Source organism: Corapipo altera, unplaced genomic scaffold (genome assembly GCF_003945725.1).
Source record: "Corapipo altera isolate COAL_440 unplaced genomic scaffold, ASM394572v1 268, whole genome shotgun sequence".
Classification (NCBI taxonomy): domain Eukaryota; kingdom Metazoa; phylum Chordata; class Aves; order Passeriformes; family Pipridae; genus Corapipo; species Corapipo altera.
The window spans coordinates 4,476,995-4,503,430 of record NW_020884901.1 but is presented as its reverse complement, the minus strand read 5'-3'; the positions used below and the strand labels follow the sequence as shown (position 1 = coordinate 4,503,430).

General features: G+C 42.4%; 1 protein-coding gene across 1 annotated transcript in view; it reads right to left on the bottom strand.

Moving 5' to 3' along the window:
* Positions 1 to 8,001: 8,001 nt before the first annotated feature.
* MED27 (mediator complex subunit 27) overlaps positions 8,002 to 26,436 on the bottom strand; it is an 84,324-nt gene continuing 65,889 nt past the window's right edge. Inside the window, exons 5-8 of the mRNA XM_027650190.1 lie at positions 24,468 to 24,575; positions 18,171 to 18,212; positions 10,888 to 10,965; positions 8,002 to 8,467 (exon numbers count right to left, since the gene is read on the bottom strand). Of these exons, the coding sequence (XP_027505991.1) occupies positions 8,333 to 8,467; positions 10,888 to 10,965; positions 18,171 to 18,212; positions 24,468 to 24,575 (363 nt within the window). The 3' untranslated portion in view covers positions 8,002 to 8,332. The remainder of the gene's footprint in view (positions 8,468 to 10,887; positions 10,966 to 18,170; positions 18,213 to 24,467; positions 24,576 to 26,436) is intronic.

Genomic DNA, 26,436 nt, shown 5'->3' with positions numbered 1-26,436 from the left:
AGGATGCTACAAGTCAGGAGACTCTTCAGCCCCAAAGGCCTTTGAGTGCAGCAAAGAAAAGCCAAGAAAATCTATTTTTTGCAGCTTCCTCAAATAATAGGAGAGGACAACATCCCAAAGTTATTTCTTTGAACTAGGAGCCTAAAAAGGAGTAGCTTTATCTAAAGGTGGTAAAACAAAAGAACTCAAATGGCATTCAAGCAGACCAAAAGCATGTTACTCTGTGCTAGGAGCCTTAGAGGAGAAAGTTATGGCTGGCAGCACCAATTTAAAGTGCAGCTTAAAAACCAGTGACTTCAAGGTGGTTGGTTTTTTTTTCTGGTTTGGTTTTTTTAAAAAATTAATTACTTTGCCTTTTGAATGCCCTTCAAAAGCTTTACTTTCTCTATCCAGCAATTCTCACACAGTGCTCGTGCAGAGCCCTGTCGGCACTAGACTTGGGAAAAAATAAAGTAAATCCACTTTTAATCTCAAGGGCTGAAGGTGTTAGGTTTTGTTTATATCACCACTATTTAATGTTGAATATTTTCAGCGCTTCTGATAACCCGGGTGAGGGTGTATCGATTTCTCCACCTCGTGCTATAAGGTGGCTTGTATTAAAAAAGAGATAACTCAGCTCTTTTCTAGCTCTGAGCCTGCCCATGTTTGACTGCTTTTTAAGTAGTGGTGAACCACCCCTCTTTCCCAAGAAAACCCTTTAAAAATGTTCATAGATGAAAATTAAATACTAACCTTTCTGCTGAGTTTTGTAACAGTCCATTAACAGCAAAACAAACAAAAGGATTATTGACAGCAGCAAATAAACCAGTTTGGAAACTGAGATGTCGAATGTGGGACTTTACCCAGGGATTAGAGCTTTAAAGTCTCTTGAGCAAGTTTGGGAATTTCTGTCTTGCAGGGGGCACCAGCCACAGACAACCTTCAAACTCTTCATTTATCAGCTGTGATGATATCAGAGCTCACCTGATTTTCCCAGCACAATTAACACAGTTGACAGGTGAGTTTGGCAGGACTTCTCTTCCTTACTGATCCCACACTGCTGCTTTAAGGATGGCAGACTGTCCTGTCACAGCAATTTAAATGTCTCCAAGCCCGGCCTTTCCACTGTCTTACATCAGCAATTTGCAACTTTAATTTCATGGATGTCTGTAATTACAGCGAGGGGCACAGTGAAAACAAAAAGCAAATCTGAAGAGCTTATCAGCTTTGCTTCTTGGAGTGTTTTGCTGAATACTCTGAGTTTTATTTCCTCATGTTTTCCAGTAGGAGAAAAATATTTAATACACAGACTCTGATTTGACTGCAACCTTCCATGGGGGTTGCCTCAGCCCCAGGTGCAGTGGTGGAACCTGAAATGAGCAGGGGGGTGAGAGCAGGAGCCCATTGTGCAGCAGCATCAGTCACTTCATCCCCAGGAACAGGGGGCACAGCCACCCAAAGCTCAGGGAATTCACCCAGTGCCTGAGCAGAGCAGACCTTGACATGAAGGACTAGTACATTTTCTCTCCCTCCCCTTATGTGGGGGCACATCTCAGCTTTCTGTCAGAAAATCAAGGCTTGGAAAATTTAGGAAGAAGCATTTTGGAAGCACGTGAGCATTCCATCAGAGTCACCTCCTGGCTCAGGAGGAATTTATCACAAGAGCAGGATTTATAGAAGAGCTGGGTAAAACCTCAGAGAAAGAAAACAAAATGTAATTAAGTCTCCTGTTAAGGTCCTGTTTTAGAATTTTTCCTCAAATCCAGCATTTTGGGACATCACCTGCCCTTGCCTCACTCTGCCCCAGGGGCTGGGCTGCTCTGCCCTCCCCACCTTTATTCCCTCCGTGGGATGCAGCACCATCCGGTGCCTTGGCAGCACTGCCATTCTCATCTGACATTTCCTTTCCCTTCAGGTCCCCCAGCAGGTTCCAGCTTCTTCAGCTCCAGGACCTGACGTCTGGCAGACTTTTTCATCCAGCAGAAAATGAGCAGTGGCCACAGGTCACCTCTGGCCCGTGGCTGCTCTCTGGATTGTTCCGAACCGAGGGGAACCCACAGCCCATTGTCACCCCCGAGCCCCAGCTGGTGACACTTCAGTGCCTTTAAAAAGACACTCCTGCTTTCTTCTCAGCATTTTAAAGAGGGATTGTCAACAGTAGTGAGGCTGTGAGGAAAGACAAAGGGCTAAAAATACCTTAATAAACCCAAAATGCACGGAGGAAGTTCAGGTGGCGAGAGACAAGGGCACGGCAGCGCTGCACAAGCACAGGCTGCTTCTCCCCTCTCTCAGCTTTATTTTTATACCAAGGCTACACTGAAATATCCTGCTCATAATTCTTCACCTGAGGATGCAGCTTGTTGTGAAAACTCAATAGCTGGAATGTTGCTACCAGGGGTTAATTGTAATTGGGTACATAAATCCCAGCCCACGTTACCGTCCGCGAGCGCAACTCTTATAATCACGTCCTCGGTGCAAATATTTGTTCTCATGAATTCAAAATGATCTCACTGTTAATATTTTCCACGTATTTGTTGTCTTCTGGCAATATTCCTTGGGCTGATCTGCAGGAACTGTTGGAGATGTTGAAGACCAGAGCGTGGGGCACCGAGGCATCTTTCAATCAGTCTCAGCACCTGAGTAACAAAACTTCTCTGTCCTTGATCCCGGCCCTCTGGTTTTCAGAGCAACTTTTTGATCAGCACAACCCCCTCTGTTACCAACTACAAGGACTCTCATTTTAAATTAGCCTCCTTATTAACATAAAAAAGTAAATAAATTGAGAAATGCTCTGCTGTCCCCAGGTTCTCCCAACTCAACGGACAATAAAAGCCAATTTACTTTCCTATGCCAAACTTCATTTTTTTTTAATCCTCCTTTCATTTTTACGACACAAACCCAGTAATCAGGTATTAGTGCTGCTGTTGAACTTTACAGAGGATAAAATGCCAGATGATAAAAAACCTCAGCTGCTGCAGAGACACACCCCTGCCCTCCCAGAGGGTCACTGCTCTCCTCGTGTTAACAAGGGCACTTCTGGAGATGTCTCTTGTTTTGATCATTTGCTTTTAAAAGGGAAGGAAAAAGACAACTTCAAAAATTCTAACGAGTTCATGACACACAAATGTCTTTATAGGAACTAATTATCTGATATTGAAATCACTGTCCCTCAAAGGAAGAAAGGCAACACAAACCCCAGTGACTCGGAGCCAGCTTTGTTTTGGGGCTGCTGCTTAAAAACCAGTCAACTCCATCCTTACCCCAGCTGCTTCCAGCCAGGGAATGGCCATGGGAAAAACAGCTGATATCTAATGTGAAGAAATCCAGCCAAATTGACAGTTCCCATGTTTACTTGCAGCAAATCTCCTCAGCTGAAGGACACCAAGCGAGTTTAGAGCAGAAGCTCTGCCTGGCAGTGGTGCATTTGTGATAAACCAGGGGAATTGGAGACCTTGGCACAGGCTGTGGGATTCAGCCTTGATGAGGAGACAGTTCCCCTCTGGAGGGAGCCCAGGACATAGATTAAGGCCCTATTGCCTGTATGTGAACTAAATCCACCCATGGATCTGTGCTGGGCTCACACCTCTGGAGGTGTGGGCAGCAGGAAGGACATTTGAGGTTTCCCCAGTGTTGGGTAAGAGCTGGAATGGGACCTGGAGCCTCCTGCCTCACCCCTTCACTGCCAGCACCTGGAGCCACATCTCCCACCTCCAGGGGCTCAGTTCTGCATGTCCTGTACAGAGCAAGGAGTGACTAATTCCCAGATAAATATTAGTACAAAGACCAGTCACAGGGGTGTGAAGGTGCCTGGTCCTGTCACTGCTCATATGCAAACTCTCCATGGGCAACAGCTGGTTCCTTTGGAAGGTTTTTGTACATCTTCATAATTCACACATCTGGAGACACCAGAAAAGCTCGAAATGGGGATCCTGCCACACCTACCACCCAGTATTCATGCTCTGCCTAAAGGATCAGCACCCGAGACACGACTGCAGCACCCCTGCACAGCACAGAGCTCAAGGGCTGCCAGTGAGAGACAAATATCCTCATATTTAAGCTGCATTTTTACCTTGAAAAGCAATTTGCAAACGCACGGAGCGGTTCTGACAAGCCTCACTGAAAGCACACGCACTGAGCTTGCAAGAAAGATGCTTTTACCCAGCTGCCAGCCCTGGGCTTCGGGTTGGATGAATCTCCTTTCACTTTATCATCATCAGGGCTTAAAAGTGCTCTACAAGGCAAACTGGGTCTCAGGTTTGCAGAACTCCAGTGGGTTTCAGAGCGTGCAGGCAGCAGGGGGGTGTGTGAAACCTGTGAGCCTTCCATGGCTTTAGCCAAGGACGTCGATTTGTGATGGAAAAACCTGCAGGAGCCCAGCCAGGCACCCAGAGCCCAGCTGCTGGATGTGCTTCCACTCTGCTCTGTGACATTTAAGGCAGCTGGGAAAGGCCAAAGAGAAAAGGCAGCACCCTATGAGTTCCTCAAGCCCTTCTCCAAAGGCTTGTGCAGGAATGAATTTGGTTTTGGAATGGGACAGCACCTGGGCTTCCTGTTCTCCCTTACTGGGTTAATATTTTCCTGTGGATTGTTCTCTGGGGTGCACAGCACTAATTAACCCAGGGACTAATTCAAAAAATGCATTTGTTTCCAAGCAGACATTAAAAACTTTGGAAGAAGGCAACAAATATACAAGAGAGGAAAGGAACTAAAAGGCTTTGGTTAGAAAATTAAAGTTGTTTGCCATGGCTTGATGGCTTAATCAGTCGATCAATATTGTTCACAGGGCAGGCAGGGAGGGAGCCATGAGCTGTGATGAAAAATGCATGAGGGGACAAGGGAGACCTGGGAGTAGAAAATTAAAAAGTCAGCCTGTTACATTTGTCCAATATTGGCAGAGAAATTAAAGTGGTTTGGGGAGGGGTGCGGGGAGGGAAAGGGGAGCGGCTGCAATGTGCTCTGTGAATCTGCTGCAGGTTCCCTTCACCAGAGAAACTTTCACATTAATTAAGTTGCTTTCTTAGCAAAAAGATGGATTTTGTAACCTTTAGCACTCGCAAGCACCACGAGCACAGCAGGAGGGGTTTGCACAGGGGAAAATAAAACGGGATTTCTTCCCATCAGGGATGTGATAGAGGAGCACGCTGGGCTCAGGGCAGGTGGCACCAAGGGACAGTGCCCAGGGTGAGGGGCTGCACCTCCTGCAGCATGAGGGGAGCTGGATGTATTCCTGCATGGAAAACAGCCACGCTGGGATGATGCAGCTCCACCACACACAGCCTGAGCCACTAAAGCAGCTCTTGTTTCTGCATCTGGATTAGTTTCCTCTCCTGTTAAATTTGGCCACTCCCGATTCCGCAGCAGCGCTCACCTTGCAGGAGGAATGCGGGTCTGGAAGATGCTCTGGAAGAGGTGAGAGCCAACCATTCCTTATGGATTACAGTCCTTGCTGTTTGCCTTGGAGATCAGAGCTGCTCTAAAAGCTGCAACAAACTCCAATGGTAAAAAAGAGCCAGGTCACCCACCCTTGCAATTTAAATCACTTTTGGACACCCACCATTTCTAACTAAGGGTGAAAAATAATAATAATGCCCAGTATCCACGTGCCAAAGCTGAGGAAGAAGACTGGAATGCTGTACTGTGAGAATGGCTCTGCAAATAGAAGTAACCTCCCAGTTTCTATCCTTCACATTCCAATAGTGTAGAAGTGACCTCCTAATTTCTCTCTCTCACATTCAGAACTCAGAGCAGCTTCTGCTTGCCCTGGAAATCCACATCTCAGGGATAATCAGGCACTGCCACTGAGCTCATGGACTGCCAGGACAACAGGTGCAGATTGCATCCAAACTGCTGGAATTCCTAAGCTTTGCAAGAATTCAGACAGTTGAATTCCACTCCCCAAAAAGAAAATATTCCAACCTGTTGCCCTTAAAGGCCTACAGGGACAGAAACCCCTGCTCCTCCCAGGGCCTCAGAGAAGATTCCCCTCTGCTGCAGTTTCTGGGGGAAGGAACGTGACAAACAGGTTTGTGTTGCACTTCAGTAAGACAATTATTTTTGTACTGAGGTACCTACAGTGAATTGTGTGACTTTCCATCAGACTCCCCAATTACAGGTTTAAAATTTCAGGCTCAATTAACACACAGACTTGGACGATCCTGTTTTCTGCAACTAATTATCTCCAAGTGCCAAGACATGATTCCACGTAAAATACTTCTGTGAACTTCGGGATTTGCTTTCTACACCATTATTTAAGCATAAACAGAGCAGAGCAGCCAGCAGTGCCTAAGGCAGGCTGGATACAGTACTATGACCTTTATATTAACAAAAAAAATTGCTTACACTATCAGAAACCCAGGCCTTCTAATTAGCACAGTAACAGGATGGAGAGAAGGGCTGTTTATTTCCAAGGCTCCGGCTCATCGAAGATGCAAAAGTCGTTCTGTCTTGGGTGATCTTTGTACAGAGGGGGCTACTTGGGTCAAGTAACAGCACAAAAAGTTTCCATTAAGTAATTCAACTGCAGCTGGATTTGAAATGGCCATTATCCCACTGCTATGGCAATTCGTGTTCCGTGATTGGGAGTATTATTATTCATAATAATAATATGGAAAAAAAAAAGAATTAGATCTCGTTACCAACGTCCTCAAACACACACACACTCAGTCTCCACACACAGTGTTGTACCTCTGAAGTCATAAACACGTGTTTTCTTCCAATTCCTCTTCCTCTTTCATATGAGCCAGTCCTGCACAGATTTCTGGGCCTAGAAAGCTGAAATTCCCACTTCACACTGTGTCCCCACAGGAAGGAGCTGCTGGCTTTGGAAGCTCCGTCTTTTATGTTACCAGCAAATACAGTTAATTTAGTACCACACAACTACACCGTGCTACCCCCCCAGATTTTACACTTTTCAGTTTCCACAGCTCTGAAACGGGCTGTTTCAAAATGTTGTGTGTTCAAATTCAATTAAACAAGTGTTTTAAAATATCTTTCAGTTGACTGCAACAAAAGGATCTCTCCCATCTCTGCCCTGGTTTTGTGTCCCCCTCATCCCCTTCTTGTTGTTAAATCTGATTCACTTCATTCAACACTCCTCACTGAAAAGCAAACTCTGCAAAACCAAAGCCTGCAGGAGGGGCAGCTTTCCTTTCTGCAACAGAAGCTGGTCCACAGGCAGAAGGAAAATTAGTCTGCAGCACTGTACCTTAATGCCAATTAATTTAAAAATAAACACAGTGACAAAGGTTGTCCAGAGCTCCCCTTCCCAGCTCCAAAATCCAGATGCTTAGTGAAGACTTTGTGGCTTGTAGAGGAAACAAGGGTGTGCTGGTGGGGATGACTGGAATTAATCAAACTTGCCTTCAGGAGAGGACAGAGGAAATGTGGAGTCCTCAAACAATACCAGAGAAGGCACTTCATGTGATACAACCCCAGGGCTGGGACAGGACCGGGGACCTTCCCTGTCTCTGGGGGAAGGAAAAACATCCAAGGCTTGTAGGAGCAGAACTCTCACATCCATTCCAAGCAGAGCAATTGCTGGGAGGGATCCTACTCTTCTCCAGCGTGTTCCATGTACATTTTAAATCATTTAGGAAACACTAAATGTATGTCTGCTCTGCAGAAACTGTGCTTTAGGGCTGAATTATTTCACTACTTTCAGTTCTAAAACACGACTGTCACTGCTCATCACACGTTTTCTAACCACTTAATACATGCAGATTTTGTTAACATTTCTCATTACAATTTTAGTAAAGGGAAACATCTGTTTCCCCCTGCCTTAGAAAGTACATTGCATCTTCCAAGCTGCCACGTGCCTTTGAAATTCCATGTTTAATCAACGCCATAACCTCTTCCACAAAAATACCCCCAGCACTCAGATAAGCAGCCATGCAACAACCACCAGCCCCCACCATTTCAGCATGGTTGAATGTTTCCAGTTTTCCTAAAGAGCAGAGCAGTGCTGAAAAACCCACACCAAACCCAAGGGTTTTGTTGATCAAATGATGAAACAAACAGCACAAGTTTGGGAATACAAAATATATTTCAAGCTTATAAAAGTCTTCAACATTGCAAATTCTGTCTCAAAACACGAACTGTACATGGATATTTTCATTGGGGTGTAGATTATGATGATCAGATCTCCCCAGACAGACCATTTTACATCATACACAGATCTTCAAAACACCTCAGTCTCACATGTGCCCTGCAGACCAATGGCTTTTAAAGAGTCAAATGTATTAGTGCAACCTCAGTGCTCAGTACAGGTGAAAGGTTCAGAAATGGAACCACCTCTCAGACCACCAGTGCCCTCCCAAGAGCAGAGTGTTGACTCCTCATGGTCTCATCTGGGCTACTACTGCCTGCAAGTGTCATGAAAAGCTTCCAGTGTTCGGAAATCCCTCCATGTGGGTGGAAGGCCATCCTGCAGAAACTTTCCGCAGCGCTGGCAGGGAGCCTGGAACAGCTTTATGTAACTTCTTAACCAGGTCTAAAAGGAAAAGGGAGAGAAATTAAAGAAAACTGGCTATGGATGTTCCCCTTTGTCATCATTCTTGTCAAACAGTAACAGCAAGGACAGAGGATGTACCTTGGCGAGGCCCCAGTGAGGTACACGGTGATTTTATAAACAGAAACATACCGAGGATTACAAGGTCAGTGTATAGCTGAATTCCCACTTTATTAATCATCTTTCGCTTTTTTAGTCACTTAAGCAAATTTGTTAATAGAAATTCCTGCCCTCTGAGTCTGCAGCTTGAGAATCACGAGGGAAGGCGGGTGTTGTAACGCGCCTCATATTTTTACTGGAATATAATTGTTCTTGATCAGTGCCTTCTGCAACCAAATATTGGTTTGTTTGTTCCTATGATCATCCCTCACTCCCCTGATGCAATCACACTGGAAAGGGCTGGACTCCTCAGAGCTGGAGACAGAAGGGCTCCCACATCCAGCTAATGAACTTCCTCTCTAATGTGATTTTAGGATCGATACTCACTGGTCATAAAAAGAATGAACCATTTTAAACCTGATTACACTGATGACTGTTATATATAAAGGCTGAACAACAGAGACTAAGTTCAGGTGTTCCCAGGTAAAGTTCCTGCCTCTAAGTGGTTTGTTCCCATTGTCATACACAGCAATGAGCATTTACATAAACCCAATTCCCAACTCCAGGAGATACACAACTGAAACCCCCCCTAGACCAGCAGATTTATTCTGTGAAGGATGCACATGAATCTTGTCATTTAAAGTCCTATTGAATTACATCGATAAGAGAAAATTGCTCTCTGAAGAAGAGGTCAGCTGAGTTTATTGAAACAAATCCTTCCATCTTCATCAGAGCCTTCTCTATAGCAACCAAACCCTCGGCCGTCAATAACTCTCCTCCAAAAGAACTAGATCTTCTCTGGGTTTAGCAGTAAATACAGGGACAAGGGCAACACAACTCTACAAGTAAATTGCTGTTATTTACTTCAGCTTGGATGGGCTTTGCTTGCACTACAGAGAAATCGAATTTTCTGAACCATAACACAAAAATAGGTAAATGAAGTTAAATTGTGCGCTCGAGACATCTGTTGTCAGGAAAAAAAAGGATCGGGTTCTTCATTGCCATCAGAGAATTAGGGCTTCAGAACATCCTGTCATGTGGATTGCACAACTGACATGTGAAAGGCCCAACATATTGACACTTGTGCTGTGGGGCTGGTTTTGCTTTGTTAGAAGTTTTAGTGTTTTCCCCAATCAATGCAGCAGGTCCTCGGCTCACGCAGACGTGTGACTCGCTCTGTGAAACATTCATTTTCAGAAACATGTTGAACATGGATCTGACCACTAACAGTTGCTTCCACCTTTCAAAACCTATTATTTTAAGATGCTCTCCAAGAGAAAAAGGCCTTTGCAAATCTCTCATCTCAGTGGCCTTTTTATTAAATAACCAATGCAGCACAGCAGGGAGGAAAGTTGGATTGTTCTGCAATTACGCAGTGGAAATTAAGGATGTAAAAGAGCCACTGCTAAACACACCTAAAGACTGTGAATGGCAAAATTAGATTGTTGTTTTCCAAAGTTTCAGTTGCACTGCTCCAAGTGAAGGGGTAACATAAGGGAAGGAAATGAAGGAAAAAGTCTGAATTGCAGAGAAAACCTCTCCCAAAAGCCTCCTGTGGAGACTGCAGCAGAGGGAACAGCAAAAGTCTCCACTGCCAAAATTCATCTTGGTAGAAGGAATTCTGAATAATAAACTCTTCTCACCCTCTGATTAACAGGGCTGCTTATATACAAGTTTATTACACAAATACCATTCTAAATACAAACAGAATTAAAGGTGATAAACTTAAATCCGCATGTCAAGCAGAATAGTACTGGATTCATTTTAGTCAGTAAGAAAAGACCTGAATACTCCAGTATTTCCTTGATTCTCCAAAACACCTGTTGCTGTGCTCGGTGAGTACATGCAATTCCTTAGGAACAGAGTTTTGGCTGGACATGGATACAGCAAAATGGAACCTTCCCCACCCTGTTCCTGCCTCTCACCATTCCCTAAATAATGCCCATCACTTCCCATACTGGACAAGCTGCCTCAGCTGGAATACACCAACTGGGAATTTCCTCTTACCAGGGAACTTCCAGTGGAGCATTCTGTACATCCAGACCTTGACTCCTGGCACAGCAGGAACAGTGTGAAAGGGCTGGGTCATAAGGAAAGAGTTTGGTTGGGAGAGATTTTCCCAACACTAATTATCCCAAGGTAATGAGAACAAGCCCTTCATCCCTGTCCTGGTACGAGAGACAAAGAATTACAGTCTCCACTGTCCAGCTTATTTAAACAGGGGGAATCACAATTCTGTCAGAACTTCCTGATTTGAGCAAACTCAAATCTAGCTGGAAAAATGTCTTTTCCAACACACTCACCATGAAGGACCTGACCACCACATCTGGCATCTGAGGCAGCTGGTAGTGCAGCAGAGCAGTGGTTGCATGATCTGTCACCTGCATCAGATAAAAGCAGAAAATACTTTTATTAATTCTCTATTTCAGGCAAAGTAGTGTTAATCTGCAGGAAAATTGTATAAATTCCCTGGGGAAGCAGGATTACTCAGTTTCGTTTCCTCTGAAACCAGGAATTTATAAACCATTATGATTATGGTTTATAAATACTTGCAGTACTAAAACGTTTGTGATAGAAAGCTTTTTAATTTCCCAGACAGAACCATAACAAGATCACACATCCAGGAATTACAGCTGGACACAATATATATAAAATAGGTATTATAAATATAAATATATATATATATTTACAACACACAAGAATAATTACCAAAAAAATCAGGAAAACTAACCATTTCTTTAAAAAGACTTTAATTTTTAAATTATTCTGGAAGGGGCCTGTTTCTGACAGCTATGATACAATTCTCTAACAGTATTCAGCCTGGCAGTTTCCTCAGTTATCAGTACAGTCAACAGTTGCTGCTTTTTAGAAATTCTAGGCTGAATGGAAGAAGTTACTCAAAAAATTCCTTGGGCTGGACTATTAGAGAACTCAAACCAACAAACCATGAGAGCTCTTTCACATATTTTAACCTGTAAATCTCCTAATAGTCCTCATCAGTAATATCAAAGTATCCAACAGAATACATGACTTTATAGAGAGTGATTAAATTGTTCTAGTTCTAACACGAAGGAGTAGTGCTCTTCTCAGGGCTTGTCTATATACTATAGCAAATTTTGAGTAAGACAAAGTGTGAACTGAAATTCCCATTGCTATTCCCAGCTAACTCCAGCTGTTCCCGACTTGTAGCTGGTCTAATTCAGCAACAGGAGTTGTGCTGGAACACTCCAACTTTCACTGGAGGAAAGAGAGGCTCGTGCTTGGAGCTATTCAGGGAGGTGACTCTGTCAGAGAGATATTTCTGAATAAATCCATGTATAGCCAGGCTCTAATTCACACTGTACAAACTTCCTCCACAGAGCACCACATCACATCAGCCTGGCCCACGCTGACTCCAGCTCTGTGTTATCCTGCTATTTCAGAAACAGGATCTGCTCCCCGGCGTTCGCACAAACCGACTCCAAAATCTGCTCCATTCAGCGTCAGCAAGGACATGTGATTCTGACATTTGGAAGGGAAAACTTTCGGGACTTTGCACATTCTGGCGAGTTTGAAAAAAGCTACTCACAAAATGGACCTCAGCCTGTTTTAGCCATTTATATGTTAGCATAGAAAAAATAAATATCAGAAATAATGTGATTAGGAGTGGATTAATAGCATAGCACGACTCACACCAGCCATCTCCCTTAAACACATCTCATGTTGTATTCAGAAGCCAATCCAAGCCCTACCAGCTATCTGAATTTTTTTCTTTTAAGATGGTGTTTTTACAGGATAGTACCAGACATGTCAAAGAATAGAAAGTTCTGAAGATATTTATGAGCAGCCGCTCTCCTTCTGCTGTATTTTTACTTCTAACAAACTGTGGTTTGTTTTTGTTGTTGTTGGTTTTTTTTTTCCTGAACGACAAATTGTTTTCTCTTGGCACTGAAGAAAGTTGCTTAAAAAAAAAAACAACGCTATTAACAAATTTAAATTGACTGTCCACTTTGGCAAAGTTACCCATATGCTGTTCCTATTGTAATGTGGAGCTAATGAGATTCCTCGGGGAGATAAAAGCCATCCCAGCATTGCTGGAACACTAATAATGCTTCCTGAACAAAAAGAAGGCCATTTCTACCACAAGCAGCTGCTGGTATCCAAAAAAGATCAAAGTGGGTGTAAAATCTGAGGCAGAGGAGTAGGGGAATGACCCCTTCCCTCCCTCCCCCACCCAGAAAAGAGCTGGGCAATGGAGAAACTGGGAGGGCATGGGAGTGAAGAGAGAATTAACCCTCCAAGACAACAGAGATGATGAGAGAAAGCACAAACCAGCCATGATTAAAAAAAGAAGAGGAAAAAGGAAAAAAAAAGAGGAGGGGAAAAATAACCCAAAAAGATCAATACCCAGCTTTACTAATGGCAATAGGATTTCACACCAAAGCAAAGCAAAACAAACTGCATATGTGCCAGCTCACTTCGGGGACACACTTTTCTTCCAGCCAAGCTGGAATCAGAAACTAATTTATTCTGGGTGTAGGATGATATTTTGTACATTTCAGGGTTTTATTTTATTAACTTCACTTTTATGGCTCTGCCTTACCCACTGCTATCTAAGTTATGGGTCACTTTCTAATTTCTCTACCTGTTTTTATAGGGGAGCATATTCTGGAGAGCACACATCGATTGGGACTGAGCTGCTCCTCTGCATCCTGAAATAGATTTTCAAGAGATTTTGCAGAAAAGTTCAATATTTCACAATTCCTCTATTGAAAAGTACTTGCATTTCTTGTCTGAGAAGAGGTAAAACAAGACCATCTCCTGCAGCACAATTCTGCTAAACAAAATAGCTACTGTTTAACTAAACACTTGGAGGCTGAGCAAAAGACACTTCAGTTACATGTTTTTCACAGAAAGGGTTATAATGCATTGGAACAGAACTGCTCTGCTAGAATATGATTTCCAAAGGTGACACATCCAAAAAATGGCTTTACTGGGCTTTGATGACACTGGTTAGTCACACAGCATTCCCAAAGCTGGAAAATCCATTAAAAAAAATACAATTCTACAATTCACAGGTGGACAAAGCTAAACAAGTGCTTCCTGTAACTGGGATAAACAACAAAACCCCAAAGACCTAAGATACAGCTTTGCTGCACCACAGACCAGGTATGTTCCATGGATGCATTAAGCTATACCTGGCCTAAAAACTAAACCATACAAACATCACATGACTAAATTATAACACCTCTCTTTCTCTCCTAGTATTTTATCTCACTGCCAGGAAATATACTTTTCAAAAGTAGGTGCAAAGCTTCCTTTAAGAGCCACAACTTTCCTTGCCACTTATTAGTGGTTTTTTCCCCCCTCAGTGGCACTGACAACTCCCTCTAATATAAAGGGATTCTCTAAATCCCCTGGAAGGTTTTTAATTTTTTTTTTCTAAACCCTTGTAAGTTCGTGGCCTTAACAGCAGCCTGTAGCAATGAGCTCTGGAGGCTGATCACAGCACTAAGAGAAAAAAAAGAAAAAAGAGGAAGTTATTTTATTAGCGTTTAGACCTTTTACAGTGTGGAAAACTGCATGAGAGCCTTTGCTCATTTCCAAGGATTCCCATTACTTAATTTTCTCTCCAAGAACACATCTGAGTTTCTCTGGAGGAATGTGGTGCTTAGAGGTGCTGGGAAGGATGATGGATGGAACAGATGCTGATGAACCCACACAAATCCTTTACACACCCTTCCCCACTCCCAGGTCAGGAAACCACTACTAGACCTCTCTGAAATGTAGGATTTATCCTTTGTTTTCAGAGCTCAGAGAGTGTTTAAATTATTATTTTGCTTGTTCTGCTGATTTGGACTGGGTCACAGAGGTTTTATTTCACCCAAGGAGGTCTTTGAACAGAGCCAGGGACTGATCCTGCACAGGAACAGCCCATCTCCTCTCCTTGAACAGGCAGCAGCAGCAGCAGCCCAGAATTTCTCATGCATGCATTCATCCTGCATGTGATTTAACTCTGAGACTATTGACAAGAATACATCTTCATACATTACAATACTTATGTGCCCTTGTAGTGGTGAAAATTCCATCGCTGGGATCACGCATGGATCACAAACAGCTGGACAGGCACAAACAGCTCCTCACAGTTTTGGTTAAAACGTGCTTTGGGGAGAAGCATATCAAGCCAAAACAAAACCTGTTTGTGGCATCATAAAACTAGCAGAGTATCTAGGTGAAAATAAGGGTGGGACTCAGAGATCAGAATGAAATATATGGGTTTAAAGCCTTTGTATATGACTTAAACAGCCAAATTGACCACAGGACCCAGCAACACCAGCTATGCTGCTCATAACTGAGCACCTTGATAAATGACAATTAGTGTTTGACACCATCTCCCAGTTTGATCTACTCACAGCAGTTCCACCATTCAATGTTTTTCCCTCTGTTTTGAATGCAAAAGTATGAGCATTTCACCATTCTCTACAATATGTATTTTTTTAACTCTCTGCACAATGACCTGGAATTATGCAGCCTTCATGTATCCTATTCTGCCCACCAACATTTAAGCCTCAAAATCATTCCTTATTTCCTGTTTCATTCCTCCTCTTCTGTTAGTGGATCAGGAGACACGAGGTGTTAAAATAAGGAGGTTTAAGATGAAAACAGTTGCTGCTCCTGCAGAGCTTAAATGCCACACCAACATGGAAGCCTGAAAAACCTTTTCTTTGCTCCTTGTGCTTCTGCCCTTTCAGCCTTCCCTCTCTTATTTCTCAGCTCCATTCTCTGAATCTAACCCTGCTGGTCTATTCAATGCCAATAAGGCTTATTCACCCCAGGACCAGCTTCAAGGAGTCTCCAGGGAACTGGGAAAATGACTGTACACTTTACCAGTAATGGGCCCTCCGGGAGCCAGCCCCCATCAGGTTATACACACTGCCTAATAAGAAGGGGAGAGAAAAGCCTTGCTGACACAGCCAATGTTTGCAAACAAAAAGTCAGGACAAATTTAGCTTCGTTTGACAGGGTTGGATTGAAGATCAGAGGTCTCTGGTCCTTAACCTAGAAAGTCGTGCTGCAACCCTGTGAGAATTTGACAGGCCTGCAGCTCCCCCAGGCAGGGATCTTGAGAGCTCCAGATGTTGTTTCTATTATCACTGAAAACAGAGCCTGAGAACTTGGTGCAGGTTTTAAAGAGAAATGGCCCTGCCCTTCAGAGGGGGATGGATTTTACAGCAGAGTGAAAGGGCTGCCCAGCCTCCTCCTCCTCGGAGAGCAGTTACTCATCCCTATTTTTCCTTCTCAGCACAGCACTTCCACATTGCCATACTGGTGACTGCCATGAGAAACACATTTCAGGAACATTCAGATGTGCTCTGACACGTTTACTGATGATTTTTTAACGGCATGAAAACATTTGTTCTGAAGATCCTGAAGTACAGATCCTACACCAGTAACAGAGTGTAATAGTTTCTGTAACACTATTTTATCTATTTCCTTCATTTTGTTACTAGTAAATCACTATTCCTGGGTATTATAAAAAGACACAAGTGAAGCTTCAGAGAATAAAGAGAAAATCAAACCAAGCACAGCACCATGGAGAGAAAACTTACTATGCCGAACCACAGCACTTTTCATCACCTGGTTGAAAACCTGACATAGGTCCTGGACTTAACTTCTTCAACTATCAGCTCGACTGTACAGAATCTATTGATTAGAAAGTGCCATCCCCTTGCATTTTTATCACATTTCTCAGGCAAGAATCTGAGAGCACTGTGGAACCAATTCAGTGAGGGCTCCTGTGAAGTCAGCAAGTATTACCCCAACCCAAGGGATGCAAAACTGAGCCAAAGAGAGGTTAAGCTGTCCAAGGCAACATTGTGACAGAGCCAGGAACAAAATCTATAAAACTACTATTAAAAAACCCCACAGACAGCTGTTTAACTGGGTACAGGCCACCCTTCCCCTGAAGCCTTTCTGGATTGTGGGTTGTTTGGGTTTTTTTTTTGGTAAATATTAATACATTTGGTATTGTTAATCAAGAGAGCACTGGAAAACAGGAACTTAATATTCAGGTCTTATCATATTTCAGAGAATTAGGAAGAGAACAAAGAGTCTTTTATCCACTCTGCAGCCATAGAGGCAGGAGTAAGAGGGGTATTTCATGTTTTCTCACTGACCTCTTTCACTCCTGATCTGAAGGCACCACCTGGACCTGAAGAGAAATTTCCTCTACTTATTTATGCTCCCCAAGTCCTTAACGTGGACTAAGCAAACTCTACATTTACTCTACTCTGTTACCTTGCTATAGACAATTAAAATTACATCATCCAAACCTCATGATTTATTATCAATTAGCATAAATTACAGCAATTCCATTTTACCCTTTCAAGTTGTTCTCAACAAAACATCCAGGAAGACAAACTTATGCCCAAAATGAGCATCCAACCGAATGCACACAGTGGGAAATCGAGATGATGCAAGTAATTACAGAACCTTCCACTGCAAAAATTACTTTAAAGTACACTGATAAACAAATGGTGGTTTACTTCCCACTGTATTACACTCCTCGATGCTAAAAAAGAATATTTAATTAATTAATTAATCTCTGGGGTAAAGAATCAATTGCAGCAAAGTTTTGCTTTAATGCTCCACAGAGAGGGAAAGCAACCAACCTCCCCAAAAGCTGTCCTTTGATCTCCAGCAGGTTAAAATCACAGGTCAAACACCTTCCATCCTGACTGCAACTGAAATCTTGGCAGGGAGATACACAAATACAGCCCATGTGCCCCATTTCTGACCCCTGTTTTTACGCCCTTTCGAGTCCCTGACTCCCACTTGTTTCACAAACCACAAACGTGGATGAAAGGAAGCTGGAGACTCCAGCTCCTTGAACTGTGGCTTGAAGGTAAGGAAACTGGAACTGAAACCAGGATCAATCTGAACTTACAGCATTTTGACAAGAGGCCTTCAAAGAGGAATCTTCTCTTCCTCAAAAATAGCGAGATATAGATCTTTCTAAAATACACTTTAACCTTCTTAGTGGTTTTATTTTTATTGCTTCCATTCTCTCATCGGTCTTTTCTTACTTTCTGTCATGGAATTTATTCCAGTAAGTCACTCTTTTTTGCTTACACCATCACGGGAAGAGGAGCAGCCAAAATAACGTCACGGAAAATATTTCCAAACTCTGCTGAGTTATTAAACTCAGGCCCTGAGGAGAGGGGGGCAACTAACCCCTATGAAAACAACAAAACAAAATCCAAATAAACCCAAAACAGTCCTTCCTTCCCCACAAGATTTAAACTAGAGAGAGAGTGCTAGAAGATTCCTCATGAAATTTTAAAGCTAATGTAGTATAATCTCCAGTTTCCTATTCCAAATCATGGACTGGAACTGCGATGGGAAATAAATCCAAATTAAACAACAGCAGAAGTGACTTTCTTTTCTACTCACAGTTTTCCATCATTGCAGATTATTGTTTGTCATTTGCAAGTTGTGATGACAGAGAATAAATTCTGAATTTGTTCACATAAGGGCCCAGATATTTAAAATAAACTCCACATATCTCCTATGTGCCTTAGGTAGAGAGAAATGATGTGAGACTTACCTTCTGAAAAACCTGATAGTTGGATTTAGACCATATGTCAAGCTATGAAAAAAAAAAAGTTATATGTTACCACACATACAGAAGCAGTTGTTCAAATTAAAAGAGCAAACAGATCAACAGAGAGGTAGCTCTCAGTTCACTATTTTGACCCAACTGCCTTCACCTGCTGCAAACCAAGAAAGGGAATTAATAATGTAAGATTTCCTTTGTATTGCAATGAGGAATGAACATGGTTCAAGCACAGTTTCAATAGAAAAATTATATATACAAGACCTGTTGAATTAATGTGTTCTTTTTAAAAAGCAAAATCTTCATTTGTATGGGGTTGTGGCTGATCTATGCAAATATTCATCAGCTTCAGTCTGTTTCTAAAATGAGGGCATTTTTACTAAGTTTATGCTTGTCTTGTGTTGAATAAGTGATTCAGTTACAAATGACACAAAGAACGTTTAGCTGAATTAAGCCAAAGCTCTGGTCTACTGGGGCTAAAGAAAACATCCCTCAGGAAACTGCATTTACATTTGCAGACAAAAATCACACTAAAAGAGATTTAGGGTTGTAGATAACTGCACACATCCATGACTTAAATGTGTGCTCAACTATACCCAAACTAGAGGAACAAAACTGAAATATAAGTTTTATTAGCCCCCAAACCCAGAAGGTAAGGCTGGGTTAACAATCCTTGTTAAACAACCCAATGGCTCAGTGTTCAACAATTACAACTGACCTGCCCATGGCTCGATTTGCCCTGTGCAATATCTTGTGTTCTGACAAGGGAAAGCAGCAAGGAAAAACAAGAGGAATTTCCAGTCCCAGACTTGCAAATCCCAGATTTTTTCTACAGATCCCAGTATAGTCAAAAATTCTATGTGCATAAAATTTGTCACAGGAAAGGTGTTTGATACAGCATTAACCTCAGGAATCTTAGATTAGTAAGAAGAAATAAAAATTCTGAGTGAATTTATGAAGCAGGGATGACCCCTCTAGTGCCTGATACCATGGTTGGACATGTGTTCCCAAAACAGGGGTTTATCTCCTTCACTGGTACAATTGATTACTTTATTTCTGACTTATGTACCCGTTAAGTTCTAACTGACATTACAAGTCTTTTAAAGGAGTTTGAAATCAAGGAAATCATGTAAAGTGAGTAAAACACATTATAGGGGGTGGGAGAGGGAACAGACGGGGAAGGATCTGAACCCACATGATTAATTCACAATGCTAAAAATGTTCAGAATGCTAAAAGCTCTCATTCTTTTAAGGGTAACACTATTAAGTGGCCCATGTCCAAATGCTGGTACAGCTGAGACTCTTGTATCCCCAGTCCTCAGTCTGGACAGGAGGTGATGTTAAAGACTTCCCAAATCCCTTCAGGATCGATGTTTCATGGCTCAGCACTGCTGACCTTGCCGTGAGACAAAAGGCAGCTGAGGTCTCAATGCCTTTTCCAGGCTGGATGAAGACACAAGTACCCTGAGGCATGTCCCTTCAAACCTTTTTACATTTCTTGGCTCTTGGGGTGGGATCAAGAACCTGTGTGAACACCAACACTCAGAAGATTCAGCCCAGACTTGGACCCAGCATTGATTCACATGGTATTATTTGACCTGTGCCTGCTGGGAAGGCAGCATTGCACTTCCACATTAGAAAAATCTACATTTGAAAATAAAAAATTAATGCATATTTTTAAAAAAACCCCCTGTTTTCATATAATTTAAGGCTTTCTTTGACCGCAGAGCTGCTGTAATTGGCATGTATATATGGTTTTGTTAATCTCTAGTGATCAAACCAAGTATGTGATCCTCTCTAGTTAGACTCAAAAAAAGTCCACTTCAGATGCTGCTTTAAGATGAGTCCAACAGGTTCTGAATGTTCATTAGCTGGCACGGAGATGGAAAAGCTGAAATAGTAATGAATGTCTGTCTTACAGACATGATGTTCCCCATGATAAAAAAAGGAAAGAAAGAAAAAAGAAGAAAAGAAAAAGCCACCAATTCCCCCTCCTTCCAAGCATACATCCTAAATGAGTGCCCACCTTTCCCCCTGAAACTGAGGATTAAGGCAGAGGCAGATTAAAGAATGCATCGTTATGGGTCTATTATTCTTCAACTTTTCACTTTCAATCAAGACACACATTTGTAACTAAAAAAACTGCTGAAAGCACAATTTCAGGGCATCCTCTGCATGTGAATTAAACTGGGGCTTTTTTTCCCAGTGCCCCCTCTCCCCACCCACCCCCAGCAGCTGTAACAAGAGGCCACTTTCTGAAGGTCGTCTGAACGATTTCAAAGGCGATAACAAATCAGAATGTTCCCGCATCTGATATCAAACAGGTCCGGTGCCAACACTTATTAGAGAAATCGGATTCAACCCCCCCTTCACCCAAACACACACACATCCAGCTTTGAAGTGGTGAGAATGCAGGGATCAGAAATTACCCGAGAGACAGCTCTGCCTGTCTTTGAAGCTTTCCTTTGATACGACTATTTCTTTTCCTCTCTTACGCTAGGAGGCTAAAAGCTGCCTTTTCTTATTGATATGGGGTAATTAATGAAGCCACAGCATTAACATAACCCAAGTTCCTTATCATGAGAATTCAACTGAGACACTTATGTTTCTTTAGTTAAGTCTAAGGGATGCAAAAATAGGAATTTGGCAGCGATGTGAAGCACCCACTCCAAATATGCCCTGTCAAGGTGGTTGTTGGCCTCTACTTACAAAGACAAGCATGGAATTATTATACCCAAAATTCCCAATATGTTTTTACTTTTATTGGCAGACTAGGGCTTCTAATGGCTCAGCTGACCATCCACCTGCCCTGCAAGGGTGAGTGCATGGCTTCATTTACTCCAGAATCGGGACACCACCAGTAATGAATTGCTATCCATGGTTAAATTCCAGTGCACAATGAGTATGTCACAGTTTGAAATTAAGGGTGGCACTGTGCCATCACTAAAATCACGAGGCTAATTAAAATGCATCAGTCTGTGGTGGACATGATGGGTTAGGATGGTGAGCAAGAGACTGCAGAGTGAGCAGGTACAGCACCCAGATATGTCACACCTGCCAGTTCTCACCTATTGTTTTTGCAAAGTGTCACCAAAAATGTCAAAGTTATGCAGCTGGCAACTTGGCAAAGACATATTCTGCAGGGTCTGTGAATAATTCACGAGAGAAGTACATGAAGCACTTAAGAAATGCAATGATTCTGTCTGTATAAGCAAAGCTTGAAAATAAAACCCCAGAATGGAGTGTCTTGTTTTACTCACTGCAAGCTTGAAATTTCTATTTTTTCACCTTAATTCTGAAAGTATTTCAATCTATAAGAGGGAGGGCCCAATTTAACAAGACTTCACAGCAGAAACCACGTAAAGCTTTCCTGTAAGTACCTGTCAAACTACACAACACAACACGTGAGGAAAGAGCAAGATAAAGCAACGTGGAAAATGCAATGTCAGCTTTCCTGGGTACCCGTGGTGTGTCCCTGTGCAGTTCCACAGCTATGAGAAACACCCATATTTGTGGACTTTTTTTCTAGATTTGCCTAGGAAAGGACCAGAAGACCATCAACACCTCTGCTGTTTGCATTCATCTCTTCCCTTTATCTTCCCAATAATGTAAAATTTGCTAAAACAGTGTATTTTCAGTAATAAATGATGATGACTACCTTGCCAGTGAGGAGATCTTTGGCCTTTCTGTGCACAGTCCCTTTCTCTCTTACTGTCTATGTGATCAGTGATTCCCAGTTCTTTGGTTGAGTACCACTGAATATATCTGGTTGCCCCAAACTCCACTGTGCTTGGACAAAGTCCCCCACTGAATTTCACTTTTTTTACTTAAAGGACCTTTCAACTTGTACAGTTTGGAGGGTGACTCAACAGACCTTCATCCAGCTATTTTACCTAAAAAGCACAGCTACTTATCCAGTGTCACTTCTTCAACGTGGCTCACAGAAAAGACAGGCACTTCAGCATTGCCATATTGTTTGATAAGCACCTAGTTCATCTTCTCACTGCTGTTTACAAATATTAAGTGCTTCCTGGGAATACATAAGCTAACTCCCAAATCAACAATAACTGTGTAAACTGCTCACTGGAAAAACCATCACCTCCTACTGTGTTCCTGAGTGTTCTCCCTATTTCTGGTATTTAATAAAGATGGTACTTTACTGATGTTTTTCTTACTCTTCCGTGTCTCTCCTGAATGCCAGTGCATTTTTCATGCTATCAGGCTACAAACTGAGAAGTCAGACTCGTATGGTGAAACCTCACTGAAGTACTTTCCCAACAGCATCTGTTGTGACAGGGAAGGAATTGCAATGGACTGTGTTTGTAACTCACTGTAATCGCTCATTCCCAGCAGGCACAATGAGGAAAGCAAATCATTGCAAGAGCACAATCTTATTCTTATTCTCCAATTACCAGTGTAGTTAATTAGGGGAAAAAAAAAAGGAGCTCACTGTTTGTCAATATGTGCTCCAGTTGGCAAAACTAGCAAGCTACGCATTTATTTAATCTTCCAAGCCAAATTTACTCATGATTTAAGTGGCTGCAACTCCAATTCTACCTAAGTCAAATGAAATGTTCCTATTTATACCTGAAGCACAGACCTTCAGGTTTGCAAAATCCCCAGGATGCCCGATGGAATAGCAAACTGCCACGTAAAGGTCACGGGAGGGACACTCCTGAGAGCAGCCTCACAGCCCAGGGTTGGACACAGAAAGCTAAATCTGTAGAAAACAGACTCCCCTGCAGACTGGCTTAAAGCAAGAAGATAAGCCAGGTGTTAACACTGATGCTCTGGAGGAGCTGAACTGCTCCCCACTGACAGCAGGCAAAGGTTAGTGCCCCGTGCCCAGAGCTGGCCTTGGCAGGTCCTGCTCTCCCCTCGCAGCAAACGACACCAGAGGAACAGTGTGGGGCTCTCGGGAGAGTTAACCTTGAGCTAAACAGAAGCCCAACGCCAGATGCTGAGTTTCAGAAAGGAACTCCTTACTTAGCTTTTCAGCACATATAGCATTATTGTATTTCAAGGGAGCTTCAAAGGAAACTGGATTCATCAGAGAAAACGAGCACACCCAAATGAAGTGTGACACAGGAATCCATCATGCACTGTCACTGCTCTTTTGGCAGACTATCATTTCACTTCCGTGCAGAACTTGGGGTGAAGAGGGGCTGGGGCTGTAACTCTGTATTTATATGCTAATATGCAGGGAGTATAGAGCAGCTGCTTCTGCGGCAAACTGGTATTTAAACCTGCACATTTGAATAATGCAAATCAAAACCAAGCAGTTTTTATTTTACTACCTCTTAGGCCAGTCCCCCGCCCTTCCAGGGAGAATCTCTCACCTGGGAAATGCAGCTGCACTATTTCCACCAGCAGCTCAGCTCTTGGCCTTTTCCAGAGAACAGAGGCTCAGACTCAGAGCCACTGAACTCTGGGTCAGTACACAACGTGCTTCTGTGTGCTAAAATACAGTTATCACTTCTGAAAGGAAAAGAAGTCTCACCTCATTATAACATGGCCTATGGGTGCCAAATACTCATCTTGATATAATGAACTTTTTATTTTAATAGGCTTTATAATCAGAAGGGAAAGCTCCAGAGAGACAATGTGAAACATGGAGGTATTTAGTGCTGTTACTGGCAACGGAGAGTCCTGGCGGATGTCCCTGTAAGAGAGATCATTCCGCCCTGGAAAGAGAACCAAGAGGAGCTGAAGAGCCGTCAGGTCCCATTAACATCTCCTGATGCACTGAAGAGAACCATATGGAGCGTGTGCAGGTACAAGGAATCTCAGGGTTCAAGCAGGGTGAACTGTGCACAACACAAATCACTTGTGGAAGCAGGTAACACTTGCTTTAGGAGTTGCTGTTATGCAAATTATTGGGGACTTACCTACGCAAGATCCTCTCTGTTGTGTTTGTCAAGTCGAGCACAAAACCAGCCCAAGATTTCCCAGTGGCTCTCAGAAAAGAGAAAGCTGAACCTTGGGCTATTGATGTGCTGCTACACTGCAAAAAGGTTTTCTCAGCAGACACTACTAACGCAGCAACGGGGGTCTAAGGTGATAAATCAGAAATTCAAGCAAAGGCTTCGGAGCTTAGAAAGAAGTCAGAGATTTGGGTATGCAAAATTCAAGCAAAGCACGACAAATTTAAACCAGTGCATTCTGCAAACACCCACAGCCTTTGCCAGTTCTGTGTTTCCAGGGCACTTGTGAGGGGATCCCCGTTTTCTGTCACGTAAATACCAGGTACAAATGAAATGTGATGTGGCTGGATATGCAATAACCCACCTTGCCATCTTCAGTGTAGACATTCTCGTTGTACCCTTTGACGATGGTCCGGTCAATGAAGAGGCTCCTCATCACCACTATCACTTTTAACACTTTTCCTAAGGTAACCTGTGAAGAACAGGAGAAGGACAAAAACGAGCTGAAGGCGAGTCGACGGTGTCTGAATTCATAAGACCATCAAGTTAACAGCTTAAGTTGATGCAATTTCGGTTTTCAATATTTTATAGAGAGACCAAAATAAAAGATCTAAAAGCAGCGTGTGTTATGAGGAGGAGAGAGACTATAAAGTGCAGAACAAACAAACATTCATTTGCAACTGAAAATGTATGAGTTCACAGAATTCCCTTGTGCAGACATGACACTGCCAAGCAATTCTCTCCATTTTATTAACACCACAACTCAATAACTTGTCAAAAACAATGGGCAAATGTGATTATTTTCGATGAATTTGATATTCTCCAATATAAGTCCACTTAGAGAAACACAATTTGAAAGAAGAATCGGACTCTCCTAATGCTGGCTTGTAAAAGCATGCCATGAGTTTAATGGAAAACATTTTCGGTCCAATAAAAATGTAAAATTATTTCAAAGGAAACTACAGCTTAAAGTAAAAATGTTACATTTTCAAAGGTTTAATTTTCTCCTGTCAAAGTGCTAAAGTGCAAAGAATAAAACTAGTATCATGGAAAACATATAAGGTCAGTCAGAATATAACAACAGAAATAAGCCTAAATTGTATTATTGACAAAAATGCAATAATGAAGGCATTTTAATCTAAAAATCAATTTACATTTCAAAGATGAACTTGCACTTCAATATGGTTAAGATGTGTGTCTAACAAGAATTCTGTCACTGTGTTTTGTTATGCAGAGATTACTAGAGAGTATTTCCTCACCCACAAAAGCATAAAACCGAGACAAAAAAGAAACAATTAGTTCATTTTAATATTTCCCAACCAGCAACGGCTCATTTTCTGTCAGTGTCCCAACATTTCATCCTGTATAGATTAACACACACTAGAACAACTGTGGTTTAACTGCTGACCTCAGCAGACAAAGACATCAGTCAATATTCATCTTTAATGATCTGCTATATGTTTTTGCTTTCTAACTTCTGCAAATGTTTCCTTCCCACCACCTTGTTCCAACACAAGTAACCCCAACCTGGTGCTGAATAACTTAAAGACTAAAGGACAAACAACTCTGTGCCAAGATGCTTTTCCCTCTAAGCAGGATGATGGAAAATGTGGCACAAAGGCTCCACTCAAAGTGGATGCAGGAAGTCCTGGAGGAGGGTTGGGAGGGGAAATGGGGGTAGGAATGGGGTGACCATACAGAGGTTTGCAGAAGTTACCCAAACTACTGTAAATACTGCATTTATACTCACAAAACAGCAGGGCAGAGTTACAAATCCTGATGAGAAATCTTTGGCCTGGGACATGGAGAACTCCAGTACAGAGTCTGAATGACAGCTCCTGAACTAATCCTCAGAGTGAAGAGTGGAATGTAACAAGCTGAAAAATCCCACGTGTGGCACTCCAGCTATTTTGTACCACTCTCACTCTGACACAGGACTCCCATAGATTTTTACGCTGGCTGGGAGACAGATCAAGACTTTCAGATGATTTTGGTGAGGCTGCATCATTAGTTATGTCTGACAGAAGCAGAAATTTTGTAAAACTAAGCGCAGCTCAGAGAAATTATAGTTCATCATTTTAACAGCACTGAAAGAATGAGGGTAGTAGTACAAAGAATGAACAACAACCTGTCACTAGACCAGAGGATGCTGTTAAGATTTCAAAGCCAAAAGTATGTTCCACAGCTATTTTCAGGGTGAAGCCCATTCCATATTGTACACAGTAAATGCAATACCCTTTATTTTTTCCTCTAGTAATCAAGATTTGTAACTATTCTCAGGACTTGATGTTTTTGTTCAACTCAAAGATATTTTTCCAATCATGTTTTTCAGC